The sequence below is a fragment of the Oxyura jamaicensis genome, unplaced genomic scaffold (assembly GCF_011077185.1).
Source record: "Oxyura jamaicensis isolate SHBP4307 breed ruddy duck unplaced genomic scaffold, BPBGC_Ojam_1.0 oxyUn_random_OJ70827, whole genome shotgun sequence".
Taxonomy (NCBI): domain Eukaryota; kingdom Metazoa; phylum Chordata; class Aves; order Anseriformes; family Anatidae; genus Oxyura; species Oxyura jamaicensis.
The window spans coordinates 700-19863 of record NW_023310220.1 but is presented as its reverse complement, the minus strand read 5'-3'; the positions used below and the strand labels follow the sequence as shown (position 1 = coordinate 19863).

At 37.1% G+C, this 19164-nt stretch overlaps 1 protein-coding gene across 10 annotated transcripts in view; it reads left to right on the top strand.

Annotated features, from left to right (window-relative positions):
- LOC118159534 (heterogeneous nuclear ribonucleoprotein K) overlaps nucleotides 1-16066 on the top strand; it is a 23795-nt gene extending 7729 nt beyond the window's left edge. For 8 of the 10 annotated variants that reach the window (XM_035314103.1, XM_035314112.1, XM_035314106.1 and 5 more), the window contains exons 3-15: nucleotides 2015-2112; nucleotides 3379-3435; nucleotides 4844-4887; nucleotides 5784-5856; nucleotides 6422-6535; nucleotides 7977-8105; nucleotides 8489-8796; nucleotides 9145-9199; nucleotides 12176-12226; nucleotides 13297-13318; nucleotides 13397-13479; nucleotides 13943-14112; nucleotides 14889-16066. In XM_035314103.1, coding sequence (XP_035169994.1) covers nucleotides 2015-2112; nucleotides 3379-3435; nucleotides 4844-4887; nucleotides 5784-5856; nucleotides 6422-6535; nucleotides 7977-8105; nucleotides 8489-8796; nucleotides 9145-9199; nucleotides 12176-12226; nucleotides 13297-13318; nucleotides 13397-13479; nucleotides 13943-14112; nucleotides 14889-14922 — 1238 coding nt within the window. In that variant the 3' untranslated portion in view covers nucleotides 14923-16066. Of the gene's footprint in view, nucleotides 1-2014; nucleotides 2113-3378; nucleotides 3436-4843; nucleotides 4888-5783; nucleotides 5857-6421; nucleotides 6536-7976; nucleotides 8106-8488; nucleotides 8797-9144; nucleotides 9200-12175; nucleotides 12227-13296; nucleotides 13319-13396; nucleotides 13480-13942; nucleotides 14113-14888 lie in introns of those variants that run through there. The other 2 variants (XM_035314113.1, XM_035314114.1) reach the window with 2 other exon arrangements.
- Nucleotides 16067-19164: the final 3098 nt, after the last annotated feature.

Genomic DNA, 19164 nt, shown 5'->3' with positions numbered 1-19164 from the left:
ACAACTTAATATTTAAACAAGTATTTGATACTTCTGTTTGTTCAAAAAATAGGAGGAGTAAATGCACTTACATAAAAATAACTTTTACTTTTCAACAAGCGTGCTCATGTGATTTTTATATTAGTACAAACTTAGAAACAAACAAACAAATCCACCATATGACTTTTTAAAATAAATGATACCAATTCACCTTTCCCCTACTTGAGTACATTACATTAAGGCTTTGAATCATCTGACCCACGATTTTACAGCATTAAAATGAGTGGGTCCATAAGGATGCTGGTATGTCTCACTGAGACTTAGCATGAATAGAATTAAAGCTCACCACCTGAAGGAAACAGAAAATCACATGCTCATGCCTTAACTATATTCCTTTTTGTCTCCAAACCAGAACATAAAGTTTAATAGTAACAGTATTTCATGGCACTAGATGAGTACTTTTTAATCAATTATATTTTATTAATTAATATTATTAATTTAATGGCAACATCTTTGGAGAAACTTCCAGTTTTTTGTTGTACAACACTGCTTTCTGGTAGTGATTCAGGCATGGGGAGTTCATTCAGTTCAACGTGCTGTAAATATAGCCCCACTTTTCCCCTTTAATAGTTCCAGGGCCCGACATAGAGCATACAGCTCACAAGCCTGAGCTGACCGTGATGGACTCAAAGGTCCTGATTCCACAGGTTCTAGGTCCTTATTGATTATTGGATATCCTGATTTGACCATTTTATCACATAGTACTGAACCATTTTTAATTTGCTCCCTTTTCTCTGGTCCCGGGTCTTCAGTTTTGTCTGACCCATCTAGGAATTTTACTATGGCAATTCCTACAGCCCTTGGTTACCCAGTAAGAGTTTCTTGCAGGGGGACCTATCACCCACCCACGAATCCTATAGGAATCACTTCGGTCCTTCACCGGCCAAGTCCCTTGCGGGAGATTGGAACCGTGGTTAGAAGACCTCCACACTTGCATCGGAACTAGGTTCCATCTCAGTCACACTCTTACACACACAGGCAACTGAATCCCACCCAACCGAACAGTATACGCCTTAAATACTTATGACTCCGTCGTCTTCGTTCGGATCTTCGCGCGCAGAATTCCGGGCAAAATACAATGCTGCAGCCGGCAAGGGAGCTCATAAAAAAATCAAATTCTTTGCTTGCCTTTATTCAGGTTCAGGATGGTGTTAGTCCCGACCTGACTCGAACAGGAGCCACCAAATGGTGGGGCACCCCTCCTAGATCAAGTCAGAATTCAGGAACCAAGACCATCCTGGACGAGCCCCCAATTGTGATAAATGATTCAGTCCCAAATAGGATTTTTGTGATTTATTAAGCGAATAGAGGCAAGCAAAGAGAGCTTGGTGCACTGGGAGTCTCTGCTCTACCAGAACGCACACCTGTTACATCAGGTGTCTGATTTTTATGCTCCTAGACTAATACATATTCATCACTATTCCTAGAAAAGGCGGGGTTATTATAATTAGTTCTTGGAATCCAAACCCTCTCTGGACGCATGCGTAGCAGTCTCTGGTGGTTTTTCTGGGGGTCTCTTGTGCTGAAGGCTCATAGTCTTCCTCCCAGGCTTTGTCCTTGGGTCGTCCTTCAACTCCCCCTTTCTCCTTATTTGGTGGATCTCTTTGCTGGTTATCAGAGGCTTGGGCAGTGTCCCATGCAAAAGTCTGCAGTTTCTTAAAAAAAACTCCTTGGTCCTCTTATCTCCCAGACTAGAGTCTCAATGTTCGCCCTTCAAACCCTCTATTTACACAAATTGCTGGACCCTTCCTTTGCATGATACAAGAACTATGTACACTAATCACTCTGTTTTTCTTAAATAGGAGCTTATATTTCATCATGCGGCCCTAGCATTGTTCCGTACTGACACGAATCAAATAAACACATTTCACAGAATGCTTCATTAGGAATATAGCATGTAAGCTTGATGTGCGTGCAATGGTTTTGTGACTTAAGAAGTTAAATATGTTTGTGGTGTTCCTGGACCTGTCTATAGGCAAACGTCCTGCAGAAGATATGGAGGAAGAACAGGCCTTCAAAAGATCTCGGAATACAGATGAGATGGTTGAATTACGCATCCTGCTTCAAAGCAAAGTATGTTTTTTTCAGTATTGCTATGTTCATGCTTATAGCATTGCTTAAGACAGTGGTGTCACAGTGTATTTTGTGGTGTATGTTTAGTAAGAATGTGTGATTCATTTAATATAACTTATTAGGAACATTTGCAAGTGTGCACAAATGATAGGAGAAGGTTATTGCAATGGAATTACTTTCAGTACATTTTTTTTCAAGGATAAGTCTTTTTTAATCTATGGGACTTTTTGATTTTTTTTTAAAGTATTGAAAAATAGAGCAATAGAAATTAAGCCATTTTTTTTTCTGAAGTTAAAGGGAATACCATTGTTCTGAGGGGAATGACTGTTCATTAGACTTGGGAAAGCAAGCAGTTTAGAGAATGATCAGCTAATGATTGTAAATCAACCAAATGAGGCAAGGTGAGGACCTTGTCAGGATTTTAGTAATTCATTCAAACAGACTTAGTAAATCCCTATATATCAATAGGAAAAAAGATGGGAGTAATGCTTCAGGGGTTGCAGTTGCTTCATTGGCCAGTATAAATTGTGACACTAAAGTTGCTATTCATGAATCTCCTCTAGTGTTTCCAGTCATTACTGATGTTTGCATGGTCTGAAATAACTCAAGTCTCTTGTTGTGGCGTGGGGGAATGTTACCTTAACTCTGCATGGCATTTATGATAGTGCTCCATGCGACTTGCAAAATATTTCTGTGCTGTTAGCATTGTGTATGAACTGAATATATGCCAGTTTATTCCTGTTGATGTTGATTTTTAGCAACTGGAGGTTAACAATTGTTTCTATTGGTTTTACACTCTTCAGACCATACTTGTGTGAGCTGTCTGAGTTACGTAAATAATTGTGTATTTGGAGTGTTAAAGTGAAATTTGTAAACACTTAAAAAAAAAAAAAAAGAATAAAATAGGAAAATCATTAACTTGCATAAGATGCATAGAACGCCATAGGGTATCTTTTTCAGATGTACTCTTCAACTACGAGATGATTTCAATTACAAACTTAAAGATTTAAGCAATTCTGCTTGTTAAAACAATATTACTTGCAAAATTTGAATATTTTTCTCTTTCCTAAGTTCAGTCATCAGAGCTGTTCTCATGCATGTACACAAACTGTCAGTATGTTTCAATTTAATTTTAATTTATCAAAAGCAAAGCAAGCCCTATCCCGCAGGGTAATGCAGAAATAGTTGCATTGTTGTTAGTCTTAGGTTCAAAAACATACCCTATGCAGTACTGGCATAACATAACTTCTGAAAACTACTTTCCAGAATGCTGGAGCAGTGATTGGAAAAGGTGGCAAAAATATTAAGGCACTTCGTACAGACGTGAGTATGTATGAGTTTGAATTAATTTAGCACCAATTCTTTCAGAGCACTACACTGAAAACTTGATTATTTGCATTTTTAGAAATTGAGCTCTAGTCATCAATAGGCTAATTATAAGCTGTTTGGACGTTATAGGAAATAACAAGCTTTTTGGTTTGTATTGTGATTAAAACCCAGCTTGAGTCATGTGGGAAGAGAGGTTTATATTAAACTTTGCTTTCAGTCAGGTTTCTTCTAAGTTATGCATTTCAAGTGAATTAATCTTAATTTCCAGTTAAAGATGTTAAAACCCTTAACTTCACCTTTTTCATATGTGCAAATAAATTGTGAAACTATGGAAAACCATTGCAGGCGGCTGGCTTAACCCAATGATAGAGGAATGCTTTAACTTCCTTTAGGGAGTGGGAAAAAGTAATGGTGCATCTGTTCTTATTTTAACAGCTTGGATGTGAAGCACAAAAACATGAATATTAAAGTTGCATGGTTTAAATATGGGAATAAGATAGTAAACACTTGATGCTGTTTGAAGCATTTTTAAATGGTCATGACTTATTTACCTATTCACATTTTATAGTGGGGTGATTTGTGATTAAATATATGTTTAGTGTTAATGTATTTATAAGACTTGGCAATGTTTCTTGAATTCTGTTTATGCTCCTGTACTTAGCATAAGATACAATTCCAGCATTTTTTTTTTCAAGACTGTGTTCAACACAATATTTGGTAATATATCATTGCAGAATCAGTTTCAACTAAGTTCATGACCTATAGCAACGAGAATTGAGGATTGAGTTGAAGTGGTCAGGTGTTATACACGCTCACTAACTTTAGCAGCTGGTGTTCTTATTTCTTTGCTTTAAAGTAAATAATTACATCAAATAAGTCAAGATAGGATTTCAGACCAATCGAAGTTAACTTTCCCCATTTGCCCGTGGTTTTAGTAATATGGAGCTCAAGTTTTGTCTACCCTCATGAGCCAGCCTGCTACTGAAACCTTATATGTAAAAAGTAGTTTAGTTAGGTAAGATAGCTCATTAAGAGCTATCCATGCTGTTAAGCTGTAGTCAGTGTAGCAATCCATTATTGTGTTAGTCTTCAGAACAACTTAAATTTGTTTCATTAATTGAGAATAAGTATAGTTTGTATTAAATTAAAATGTATTGCTTTTCCCCCTTTTCCCTTTCCTTGTTTTTTTGGCCATATATCTCCGTTGCCCATGTACTGGATCGTCTTGCCCCTGCGTTGCCCACCATGACATTGGCCCATCTGCCCCTGAACGCCCATGTGAAAACCCTGGTTGGCTATGCCCAAAAATGTGCTCGTTGCCAAACGGGTACTATACTTGACAACTTCTGATTGAATACCCGTGCCCAATGCCAACGTCCACGAACGCCAATGACCAATGCAGTACAATGCAAGTGTTTCAGTCCCAGACAGCAGTGGCCCCGAGCGGTATGTCCCAACAGTTTATGCCTCACTGCCTCATTAGAAAGAGAAATGTATTTTATTACCTGCCTTTTATATAGTTAACTAGTATCCCCTTACAGATGGTGTATTGCTTTTAAGCTTTCTGTCTTATTTCCCCATTAAGTCTTTTTGTCACTGAACTTTTACATGAATTGCCCACCCAAGCAATATACTAATTTTATTTTGATGGAAGGAGCATAGTTTCAAGTGTTGCATAGTCACTGCATTATAAATCAAAATGCTTCACGAGTCTCTTGCTCTGTCTTTGTGGCCCACCTTGCTCCCCCCAATATTGTCTGTTTATAATTACTTACGATGAAATGCTAACTCCAGTTCACTTCAATTCTTGTTTGTGTTACATTTTTGTTTATTTTGGTTTTGTTTTTTATTTGTATTTCTATTCTTGCAGAGCCCATTAGTAATCTAACTTCTAACTGGTCTCACAACCTCACTCCAGATATAACATTGACCACTTGCACATCCACACTTTTTCTACAAGGTGTGCCAGTTTTACAATGTAATAGTGAGGGTAACCAAAATTAGTGGTTGTGGGGAACATGAGCATTCACTTCTACTTTTAAGTTCTGCAGGGTTTTCTTGCCTGCTTAATCTGAGCCCTGCCAAAAGTTTTCACTTGCTCGTTCTCACTTACTCTTAAGACCTACATACTCTTAAATTTATTACACATTTATATTGGGCATAAACCAAGATGCTTATGTTGTAAATTCAGTGAACAGGTTTACTTTAAATGGGAAATATTAATTGTATGTTCTTCTGTGTAGTCAGTTTTATTAGAATATTGTATAATTATGAATATGAAACTTATGTTTACTGCTTGTTTTTACATTCTCTCCATATTTTCTAACACTGGCTTCTGACAGCATCTTGAGTATAAGTGCAGATACAGAAACAATTGGAGAAATCTTGAAGAAGATTATCCCTACTTTAGAAGAGGTATGTCTCTTACGTTTGTTTCTTCTTCATAGGTATAAGTTTAGATTATAAAACAATATGATTCTAGATAATTGTGCTAGTTTTTATTAAATTAAAATTTAAAAAGCCTTTTTTTGAGAGGAGACCTATAGCTCTCAAGCTATGTTGGCTTTTTTTTTGTAGAGGACAGTCTCTTCCAAAATTAATATTTAGAACAGCCTCCTCCCCTTCAAAACATCTGTCTCCTGATTTGTTTAGCCCCTAGTTTCAAGTAGTTGTATTGTAACTTCCATCCTGCCTTGGCTTTGTAAGTGTGTTGTGCTGTTTGATAGATATCTTAAAATTTTATAAAAGTGTAATAAAAGACATAAAGTGATGTCAAATAAGTTTTCCTCATCCACTTTCCTCGTCCCGCTTTGCCTCAACATAGGTGTGATTCTATCATAGCAAATACAGCATCACAGTTGAGCAACAAATTAAGTCATATGGTATTTGTAGGAAAAAAAATAACAAAGTATATATATTTTTGGTTATTTTCCCCCATGACTAATATTTTATTCTTTCCTTGTATGTGTCTTTCTTACAGTATCAACACTACAAAGGTAGTGACTTTGACTGTGAATTAAGACTTTTAATTCACCAAAGTCTGGCAGGAGGAATCATTGGTGTCAAGGGTGCTAAAATCAAAGAACTCAGAGAGGTACTGTTATCTATTCTTTTCAGATTCTGTTTTTATTCTAAAAACAAAATAGCGTTTTATGCTCATAAGCAGAGAAAGTATCTTCTGTGCAATAATTCCTTCAAATATATTCAATATGTGATTTCTGTGTTCCAAGATCAATCTGGGTAACTTCTGGAAATTTCTTACAAACCATCAGAAATGAAGTAGCTTTTGGTGATAGAGCATAGGACTTGTTATCAAGCTTTTAGGCATGTTAGCAGTAGAGTAACCTTTATAAATAAAGATTAAAGTAAAAATAGCATTCATCACTCCTTTATGGAATGAATTGAATAGACTATATTTATTCTGGATAGACTATATTTATTGGTGGTGTTGGACATGCAAAATGGCTTACTATAGATGCATCTCCATTAAAAAAAAATATAATGATGCTTGAGTATTACTATAAAAGGACAGTATGAGGTGTGGCTTGTTTATTTTAAGTTCTACTTCCTTGAAGAGTACTGTTTCCTTTGTGAAGGACCATACCTTCTGAAGGAATGTTTTTTTTTTTCTAAAAAGCTAGTGGTCCCTATGAACCTAGAGAATTGCTTTCTGTCCTTTCCTGGCATTGTGTCAAAGGCAATTCCAGGTCAGTTCAAGAGTAAGCTGCTATCTGTTTGTGTGGATTGAGGACAGCAAGATAATGAGATGTAATCCTGGCAACAACACTGTCTGGTGTCCAAAGCATGTTTTTGTTTTATGATGGTTATTATAACCTGTAAGCTTACAATAGATATATGGTCCTTTTGCTAATATTCAATTAAATGACTGTGTGGATTAGCTGTAATTGAAAGATTTAAACTGCTTTCCTCTTCACTAGAATTTCATACAAAATGATGTCATTGCAGATCTTAAAAATATATTATAGAATGTCTTGGGTTGGAAGGGGTCATGTAACTCCAACCCCCCTGCCACAGACAGGGATGCCACCCACTAGATCAGGCTGGCCGAGGCCCCATCCAGCCTGGTCTTGAACACCTCCAGGAACGGGCATCCACTACTCTGGGCAACCTGTTCCAGTGCCTTGCTACCATTACAGTGAAGAATTTCCTTCTAATGTCTCTTTCAGTTTAAGACCGTTCCCCCTTGTCTCCTATCATTATCTACCTGAGTAAAGAGTCCTTCTCCATCTTTTTATAAGATCCCTTTAAGTATTGAAAGGCTGCAATGAGGTCTCCCTGAAGCTGCCTCTTCTCCAGGCTGAACATCTCCAGCTCTCAGCCCAAAGATTAATATTCTAAGATTAAATGTATTGTAAGAACTTGGAAGCAAGCATGCACTTAATTACTGGAAGTTTAATATTCTGGTTTGAGTCTTTCTTTAAAACTGTTTTAGTGTCTTACCCATTTTTTCAATAGGTTCATAAAAATGTTCAAAATGCTTCAATTTGAAGATTTTTTTTCCTTCTCTTCAACAGAATACTCAGACCACCATTAAGCTCTTCCAAGAGTGTTGTCCTCATTCCACTGATAGAGTGGTGCTTATTGGTGGAAAACCTGATAGAGTTGTGGAATGTATCAAGATTATCTTGGATCTTATTTCTGAGGTGATGTCTTATTTTATTCTTACATTGGTATTCATGAAAGTTAGGATGGAGAATTGTGTCTTCCCATTTATTTTGAGTTCAGTACCTTTTCTCCGTTAGTAAAGAAAGTGTTGGACTGTTAGCACAGTTGGAAATTATTCCTGTTTTTTAGACTTGGGGTGTATCTTACGGGAGAAAGAAGCAATTTTGATACCAATGGACTATTTGTCATGATTTATGTGTTATTAAAAGAAATTTTAAATTGGGGAGGAAGGGAGACAAATGTATGTGCTACCTATCATTAACAGCAATTTCTCTGCCTTTTTCTTCAGCATTGTGCAATCAACAATACATTCAGAATGTATAAATGTAACAGTGCTAACTGGTGTGTGTGTTTGTCTTAGTCTCCAATTAAAGGACGGGCCCAGCCTTACGATCCCAATTTCTATGATGAAACATATGACTACGGTGGCTTCACAATGATGTTTGATGATAGAAGGGGGCGTCCAGTAGGCTTTCCAATGCGTGGAAGAGGAGGCTTTGATCGTATGCCTCCTGGTCGTGGTGGACGGCCTATGCCTCCATCAAGAAGAGATTATGATGATATGAGCCCTCGCAGAGGACCTCCACCACCTCCACCAGGTCGTGGTGGCAGAGGTGGCAGCAGAGCTCGTAATCTTCCTCTTCCTCCTCCACCACCTCCTCGTGGCGGGTGAGTTGTTGTGTAAATACATTCTAAAAAACTCAGGTTGAGTACAACTTGCTGAATTATGTTAATGTTTCCAGGAATTGTTTCACACTTGCATGTTGGTAATGATTATGCAGGATCCAGTATATTGCACCAGATTTTTTATTCTTCATTAAGTATTTGGATTGAAGTATTTTTGTAATAGAGCAGTCTATCAGGACTGTAGTTGGTATTTCTATAACTTTAGTTTGTCATTTGGGACTTGGCTAAAGCAGTGAAACTGAGTTGTGTGCAAATCATGGAAATGAAAATTTGAGAATATATCAACTAGTTTATAACATGAGTTATGTGCCTCTGCTTTTCTCATTTTAGAGATCTTATGTCTTATGACAGAAGGGGTAGACCTGGAGACCGTTATGATGGAATGGTAGGAATTTAAAGTTAATGTTGTTCTGTGAAGTGTAAATATTTAACACTATCTGAAGAAACTGTTCTTGAATCCATAAATGTAAGTGTGGAGCTATGAGAAACAATCTGTAGCCAGTAACACAGGCTCAGGTGAGGATCTCAGTGAAGTAACATTTTTATTCACGATTGCAATGGTGGGTGTCCCGCAAGCACGAGCACACAGCGGAAGTGTATTGTAGCCCTATATCCCCTATTACCCAATGCTTGATTCCTCCCATTTCCTCATTGGCTGAGTACTATAGGTACACTACCTACCTGACACTTGTTACTATGCCCTGTATATACAGCTCTATTTGACCATCCTTTTATTTTTTTTTTTTGAACTGGAGGGGCCTGTGATTTCATAGCTTCTTTTTTTTTGCTGATTCTGCAACTGCTTGTCTCATTTGTCTTAGCTATTTTTTTTTTTTGGGGGGGACGGACACGGATGACAGTGGGATCTCCTGCTGTCCCCTTATCTGCTTAGCATACTTCCCACTGTTATGCCTGCGCAATCACTTCTGAATATGCAAGGTTAGTGGAATTTTCCCCTGCAAAAACACAACTATAATTCTTATAGGGCACGCATATTTCTGAAACTTTGTTATTAACTAAATATTTTGTCCCCCCAGAATAAGTTTTGGGGTGTAAGGGATATCTCATGTGATCTGCTGTGTGCTTGTTTGTTTATTTTTCATGTCTTTTTTGTTTGCTTTGTTTTGTTTTCCTACCTATTGTTAACAGTGGTATAGAAAGCCAGTAGAGCACAGTCCCTGCAGGTTTTATTACACTAACCTTTTAGATTTTTTTTACTGGGATGTCAGAAATAGGAATTGTAGGCTGTAATTCAGAACAGGAAATGCCAGAAAAATGTTCTTAATGTTTGTATGAATCAGACTTCTGTTAACAGGTTTTAACATATCTCTTGGGAAATATAAATATTATTTATAAAGGGCTCTAGTTGGTCTGGCAGATGATGGCTTTTTCAAATCACTTTGTCTACCTGCTGATTTCTATATAGGGGGGGAAAAAAGTCTACTGTAACTTCAAATGCTTGAGAGCCAGGACTACTGCTAAGTTGAATTTTAAATCAAATTAGATATGTTTGGCATCTTCTTAAGATAAATTTCTTAATTTTGTTTTATTTCATTTAAATGAATGGAAGAGAGCCTATTTCATGTCTCCTCTCCACTCCTATCTAAAGGTGCTTTTTAAGCATTGCCTCCTCCTGGGAGGAAGAGGCAGTCACTTCCAGTAATACAAACTGTAAATATGTATTACAAGAATGTCAAAATTGGGGCACCAGAAGCCGATCAAAAATATTTCTCAGTACTTAAAATAGTTCAGTTGGAAGGGACCATCAGAGATCATCTAGTCCAACTGACTGACCTCTTCAGGGCTAGTGAAAAGTTAAAAGCATGTTATTGAATGCATTGTCCAAATGTCTCTTGAACACTGATAAGAATGGGGCATCAACCACTTCTCTAGTGTTTGACCACCCTCAGATAAGGTGGGTAGGCATATATAAAGTCATTTAATCCCCACCAGTCAATTCCTAAATTTTCCTAGATTATTTCCTAATTCCTAAAGTATTTTTAAATTGGAGTTAATTGAGAAGTAAATCAGAATGTATTTCTTTAAGTGATCTATATGTTCAGACATCTAATCTGGTTTTGCTCACTCAAATGATTCCTACTTCTTGATTTTTATTTTTTAAAATGTTTTAGGTATGTATTACATACATATGTTTGTGTAAGCGTTTCAATAAAGGTACATATGCTTACAAAAAAATTGAGGTATGTCATGTTTAAGAGATTTCACATTAAGGAACATGTGGAAAAATTGATGAAGACGTTGACAATCCTCATTTATCCATATAAATACCAGAAGAAACTAATGGCATTTCACTGTTTTTCTGGGCCAATCCTTTAAAAGTGAGGGAAAGTTAGAATAATTTGCCATTGGTTAAGATTGTCATCTAAATGACAATACATATGCAAAAGTAAATAAATTCTTGTTAATGCTATGTTCTTTGTGTTATCCAGCCAGTGTTTCATTTGGCTTCCATTTCATTTCTATTGGTTAAAAGTAATAGCTAGCACAAATGAGTCTATAGTGGGGAAAAAAAAATTGTGTAACATGCATGTGTATATATGTGTAACATGTATGTGTATATATGTTGTGTTATGTGCGTATATATACAATTATACATGTTATGTGCAATTGTTATGTATATGACATACTGCACCTAATACTTGCACAAATGTTTATATTTTAATCTGCTGTTCATTTAAACTAAATTCTATACATCTTCATAATTTTGCTGATTTCTAGTTTTTCAACATTTGTTGTAAAATTATCATATAAATGCTATATATCACTGATAATGGCAATTACATTTCTTTAAGTTAGGTAGCAGTAAACTGTTAGTTTAGTTAGTGGCTATATGAGATATATAGAAATTAATTAAAATATTAGAAGCCATGTCCTTCCTACTTGACCTGCTATTGACATAGTTATATCAATGATAGTTGATTGTTTTAGTCTTATTAAATGCTTCTTTAAATGCATGAGATGAATAGAAGGTTTTGGTATTTGAGAGTAACATCTTTTAGTATATAGTACAGCTATAACACTCAAGTGTTTTTAAAGCAAACAAATGTTCAAAGTAGTTTTACTCTCCCCTTAGGTGTCTGACATTTTGTAAGAGCAAAATCTGTTTACACCACAAAAACAGGGAAGAAACAAGTGTGACCAGTTACAGTTCCATTTTAGCGAAAGAAAAACTGAGTGAGTCTTGTAACTGGTCTGTATCATGTATTTTTGAATCTTTGTAGTAAAGTGGTTCATAAAAATGTTTCTCTATCAGTATGTATGTATTTGCTTGCGAAGTTACTTGTAAGCCTCTGTGACGTGGACTTAATTTGGAATAATTTGTTTTCCTTCTGTCTGGAAGATGATGCAGTGTCACGTGGATGCCTGTGAGGACATGCAACCACCAGAGCTGGTGAGTGCATTTGTGCTTTTGACTGTTTTAATAGTTGATTTTTTGAGAAAACCAATTAAATAAAGTGGTTAAGTGATAATTGCAATTTCTTGAGCGTGAATGTAGTCAGTGACAGCTTGCCCATATTGAAAAATCTCTAAAGCTGTCTTTCTAACAGGTTATTGGCAGTTTGTTCTTAACAACTTGTTCTGTACAGTCAGTTAATGTTCCACAATAGAAGTGTGCAGCAGCACAGCCAAAAGAGCTTTTCTATTGTGTTGCTGCTTTGTACCCTATTTTAGTGTTTTAAATTCTAGCTTTGATGTAGCTCCAAAAAGGTAGTAAGTAAATAACTTTGGGTGTTGTCTTTTGTTTTTCCTGAAGTTGTAATGCAAGAACTTTCTAAACAAGTAATTCATATAAGTTTCCTACATTCCTGTAGTTCAGTGATATAATTGGAATTCTAGAGAAATATGTATATCTGTACTCTTTTACAGGAAGATATTAAAATAGAGGTTTGTGCATTTAGAAAGCACTTGGTCAAATAAGCATTTGATATCAAGTACCAGTCTACAAATCCTCAAAAATAAAAGCAGTCAGGAGTGCTGCATTGCAATTATTTGGATTTGGTATATAGTAGTTTCAGCAGAACAGTAGTAGTTAGTGTAATGATTGTCCCTTCTAATAAACAAAAGATTGTAGCATAGTCTGAATGGAGGGACCAATTATAAAGCCATTCTAGAGTTGACTTGTTTTTTCTTCAAGATGTAGATAGAATAGGATGGTTTACAGTTATCAGGTAAACTTGTCACAAATGGAGACTTTCATTTCTCCTGAGCTCCTTAGCTGACAGGGTAAGCTTAAGATGTTCTCATGATATATCCTTCTCTCTTCTCCCCACCCCCCTTTTGTTTCTGGTATGCCCTCTTCCCCAGTTTATCTTCAATGATATTTAGATTAAAGATGTAAGTTATGATTTTTGCATTAAAAAAAGGCTCAAAGTTAATATTAAACTTAAGGTGAAAGCATGTTAATGAAGTATGATTATTTCCTATTTAAGGGTTTGCTTTCTTTTTTTTTTTTTTTAACAGTTTGAGGGTGGCTCTGGATATGGTAAGTTTTTTATAGAGAACTTTAACATGTACTTCATTATTTAGTCAGTAAAAGGCTTGATGCATTTGTTTAAATTAGACTACTCTTATGCAGGGGGCCGTGGTTCATATGGAGATCTTGGTGGACCTATCATCACAACACAAGTAACAATTCCCAAAGATGTGAGTAAAGTTGACTTGCTTTCCACTTACGTTTTTTTTTTTGTCACAGCCTTTTCTCAGACTGTAAGTCAGAAGTATTTCAGATCCTTGATGAGTACTTGTTAATATAAAGTAACTGTTCCTGAATCACCAAAAGTCTATTCTTAAGGATGTTTATTTTATCTTCACTTCAGAGATGCACTGAACTATTTTGACTTATGGATAGCCAGTAATAGAGACAGTCTACATAACTTGTTTTTGCAAATGGATATCTGGTTCTTTCAACTTTCTCACCTGTGTTTATATAATAAATGTTGCAGAGGATGTTTTCAGGCTTTAAAAAAAAAAAAGTAAGCTTCCATTGCAACTCCTAAAACTAGCAACTCTTAAAACTAAATTGATGGAAGCTACTCAAATAATAGTACTGTGTTTTTGCAGAGAAATTTAGACCAAGAAACAAATGTTTTTTTTGTTTGTTTCCTAGTTGGCAGGATCTATTATTGGAAAGGGAGGCCAGAGAATCAAACAAATACGTCATGAGTCAGGAGCTTCAATCAAAATTGATGAACCACTAGAAGGCTCAGAAGATCGAATAATAACTATTACGGGAACACAGGACCAGATACAAAATGCACAGTATTTACTGCAAAACAGGCAAGTTGAAGCTTAATGCTGTCCTTATTGTCAATTTTATGATGACTTACTTCCTACTACTCTAAAGCTCTTCTTCTGTGCTATAGTTTTTGGAAGGGCAGGATTTAAATAACTATTGAACTTTTCTAGTGGTAGTTTTGCCGTTCTTTCCTGTTCTTCTAATTAAAATGAAGACTCCCTCAAAACTAATCTTGATGGAAGATTCTTTAACCAAGCACTCCTTTAATTTCTCTGGTGGAAACTGCTGCTGCTGCAAAAAAAGCCTACTTGTAATAAATTGTATACAACCTGTAGAAAACACAGAAGGCTTCAGTGGACATTGGTCTAGTTCTGTGTGGAAGACTAGTGATTTTGTTGTTTTTAGATAACTAAATTGACAACAAATCACAGTCTACCATATGGCACAGACTATGCCTCTACAGGACAAGTTGAAACTAATTGGTGCTGTTATGCAGCATTTCACACCTTACTAGCATTACTTTTTCTTCTCTGGCAAATATTAACAGCTTCAGATTTAATTTGCTTAATTTTGCTTTATTAACATGTTGGTTATCATAGCATTTGTTAATGATCAACTTTAGATTATAGATTATTATAGGCTTTAGATTATTAGTGTTTATAGGTCTGATTAAACACAATTATTAGTCATCTTAAATTGTTTACTTCAAAATGCATTACAAGTTTGTAGTTTAATCTTTAAGAATATCATTGTGAATATCAATGCAAGATGTATGGTCCATTATTCTAATACATGTTTTTTTCTTTTTCTTTTATAGTGTGAAGCAGTATGCAGATGTTGAAGGATTCTAATGCAAGATTATTTTTTCTTTTTTATAGTGTGAAGCAGTATTCTGGAAAGTTTTTCTAAGACTATTGAAGAACTGAAGGAGTCCTGCACCTTTTTAATTTTTTTTTTTAATACCTGCTTCTGTTTAAAAAGCCAACATTCCTCTGCTTCATTAGGTGTTCTGCATTTGAGGTGTAATGGAATCTGCTGTTCACCAAATACATTTTAGTTACTTGCAAATATTTGGGGGGGAGGGGAAGGGCACATGAGATTAACTTTGAAACAGCAGCAGAGAGTGGATTTTTTTTTGTTGTTCATTGGTGGTGGTAAAATGTAATGTTCTTTTCTGTAACTGGTGTGAATGTCCTGCTTTATGTAGACTTTTTTTGTTGTTTTGGTTGTTTTTGAAGGGGGGAGAAGACTGGTAGTCAACATGTCCCTGGCATCCTTTTGAGAGCAGCGTGCAGAATGTAATGCTCTTTTGTAAGAAATGTTTTTTAAATAAATTTAGTGAACCTATTCTTGGTGGACATTTTTTATGTACATAATGTAATACCTAAAATGGATACACTCTTCCACCCACCCCCCAGAGAATGCATAAATGATAGTTGCTCTTAAGCTTTTTCTTCTGCTTCTTTGATATAGATAGTTGCATGTTTTGTTTTATTCAAATTAAAGAAACTGAAAACAGTGGTTCATCTTTATTATTTGGGAGAAAAGTGCAAAAATATTCCTGCAGGCATTGTGTAAAATCTGCCTTTTTTGAGTGTTTAGCCATGTGTACAGTACATATTTTAAAATATGTTGGTGATGGTATAAGTTTGTGATGCCACTGAGTTAAGTGGGTTAAATACATCTGGTTCTAGACAGTTTTCTTAATGCAAATCAGTGTTAGAAATGGTGGATGGTGTACCATTAATGAATGAATCATAGTTGTTATCAGAACTTTCATCTGTGTGAGGTGTAGAAACTTACAAATTGGCAGTATCTTTTCATTGTTTACAGAACTTGTTTGGTTTCCCTGTTGTATGTTGAATTTCATAGGAAGTACTTGTGAGGAATTAAAAAAAACACCTCTGGATATTTTGTGTAATATCTTGACACTTATTTATAGCTTACAAGTTTTGGTTTTACTTGCTAAATAAAAACAATTTTAAAAATGCAAAAGAACTTGGTAAATATGAATGCAATGCATCCAGTCTGAGTGGATCCTTTCCCTTGGAGAAGGGGGTATGTGGTTCTAGAACTTACTGCTTTTTGAACTATGTGGGGTAATTGCTGTGATAACAAGGAACTACACTTAAAATTTAATGGGAAAGAGCAAGGAAGTAAGAGGTGACCTCCTTAGCAGAGCTCTAATCAATCATAAAAACAAACTCACTCCTCTTGTCTAGTGTGACAGTTCTTCCAGTAAATATGCATGTAGAATTGGCGTTTCCATTGGAAAGGATGAACATAAGTTATATGGAGAAATCAACCTAAGAAAAATGTGTCAGGCAATGTAAATGAATTGAGGTGCGGGATTTTTTCTATGTACTTTCAAATTGTTTATGTGCAGGTTAATGTTTTTTTCAAATAGATTGGGGGGAGGGAAGCTGCATGAATGTCAACATTGTGGTTTTTCTTTTTAATGATTGGCATCTTTTGAGAAGCTAGCCTAGTCTCATGAAGTTGAGCGCTGCTCTAGCTTCAGTAGGTATTTTTAAGGTTTCATTTGAACCAACCATGTATGATTTGAGATGAGCTTAAGGCTTTCCTGCTGTAATAGGACCTGTAATTTTTGGGTTCTTTTTATAGCTGGAGCTTGTTGGTGGGTCTTACTTCTCTGCTTCTTTCCTCCCCACCTGTTTCCCTTGCTAACCTGGTGATGAAAACTAACCTGATGGTAAAAAGCTGCCTTTCTCCTGAGGAATACTGTGCCAAAGTCCTGCTAGGGGAGGAGTGTGGGGGAGTACTCATAGTACTTACACTTGTACTTCAAAAATAGTTTAGCAATACTGATTGTTTAGAAAAAAAAATGCAACCATTTATATAGGCCTTTTTTAAAGGATGACTTCTGTATAGAAACTGCTGGCTTTAAAATGTAGCACTCATGGCATGGGTTCTGCAGCAGCTTTCACTGCTAGGTGCTTCTGTATATTATGTCTGAAATTAAGATATCAGGAAATCATGATTTTTTTTTTTGGACTGCTTGTTGCATGATATAGGTGCCATGTTAAAGGGGACTTAGAGTTCAGCATTTGCCTGTTTCAGAGCCTGGCTAAGGGCTTTCACTGAGACAGTCTCACGGAGTTGAAAGTATTTAATAAGGTGACAGATGTAACAGATTTGGAATTGCCATTAATGAATACACTTACTGCAATAACACTAGTATATGATAATAGTGCTAGCAAAAAGCTATCCAGAGCATTCCTCACCAAAGGGTGAGGGTGCAGAACTTATTAAGAAAGTGTCCCTGTCTTGGTGGAGGAGAAAAGGCACAGCCTCTTCTAGTCTTCTAGGTTTCCAATTTCCCCTCCCCCGCTCTTTTTTTGCTTGCTCTAACTTGACTAGATCTTTTTTCTTCTCTAAGTTTACACTAACTCCTTGCACTTGACTATCCTAACCTTACCTGTTGTTCCCTCCCTGGGGTGACATGTAGCATGATAAAAAGTTGTGTACTATAGCCATATATGTTTAGCATGTACATCATTCAGGGGTGTGAAATTAAATATTAATTTTACACATAATGAAGCAAAAGGTTACACTTGGGCACTTTAGCTTTCAAGATGATGTTCTGCCACCAAAATGGGGTTGACAAGGGAAGACCAACTGATGTCATCTACCTGGACTTCTGTAAGGCCTTGGACACAGTCCCACATGACATCCAGATCTCCACATGGAAGATAAATGGATTTGATGGGTGGAGCATTCAGTGGATAAGGAATTGGCTTGAAGGTCACACCCCGAAAGGGGTGCTCAATGGTTGGTTCTATGTCCAGGTGGAGGCTGGTGATGAGTGGTGTATCTCAGGGGTCTCTCCTGAGGAGACTGGTACTGTTTAATATCTTCATGGATGACATAAGGGGATTGAGTGCAGCCTCAGCAAAACTTGCAGGTGACATGAAGCTTGAGTGGTGTGGTTGATGCAATAGAAGGAAGGGATGCCATCCTTAAGGACCTGGACTAGCTTTAGAAGTGGGCCCACATGAAACTAATGAGGTCCCTTCCAACTCAAACCATTCTAAGATTGTAATAATTGATAAATATGCTTTCCATAGAGGTAAGGAATGGAATGTATTGGGTTTACATGGGAAGGGCTTGGTAGCAGGGGGGCTGTAGCCTGTGGAGAGGAGCCCATGCAGGAGCAGGTGACCTGGCAGAATCTGCTGCCTGTGGGGGACCCATGTTGGAGCAGTTTGCTCCTGACAGATGGACCCCAGGGTATGGACCCATATTGGAGCAGTTCTTGAAGAGCTGCTGCCTCTGGGAAGGCTGTGCAGGTTCAATTCAGGAAGGATGACATCCTGTAGGAGGGACCCCACATTGGAACTGGGGCAGAGAGTGACCATGAAGAAGTGGCAGAGGCAAAGCCTCATAGATGAACTGCAACCCCCATTTCTGCCTCCCACAGGAGGAGGAGGTAGAGGGTGGATGGGGGGGAGCTGGGGGGAAGGTGGTGTTAGTTTGTTTTCCTTGTTTTTCACTTGTTTAGCTTGTTAGTAATAGGCAATACATTTCTCTAATCTCCCTCTGCTGAGTCTGTTTTGCTTGTGATGATAATTGAGTGATTTCTCTGTCCTTATCTCAACCCTGAGCCATTTTCATTTTATTTTCTCCCCCTTACCCTTTGAGGAGGGGAGAGTGAGAGAGCAGTAGGGGTGGAGCTTGGCTGCTGACCTGAGTAAAACCATTACAGCAGTTGAAGTGCCCCATGAGGACCAAGCCTTGTGAACTTAAAGCTGCTTCTGTCTGCCTATAGAGGGCCTTACATGCTTGGCCTTCTTGATCAGGGAGCCTGTCGCAGACCCCCTGCTACAGTGTTACCTGTCCCTGCCCTCCCTTTAATACTGACCCATCAGCCCTCTGTCAGCTCCTCATCCATCCCTAGACAGAGCTCCATGCACTCCAGCTGCTCATTGACATATAGGGCTGTGGTGGCTTTACCCAGCTAGGCAGCTGAACACCACAACCATTCTTTCACTCCCCCTCCTTCACAGACGGTGGTGTCTGCAGGATTGCTGTTCTTGTGTAGCAGTTTTTCCCTTAGCATGAGTCCCCCATGG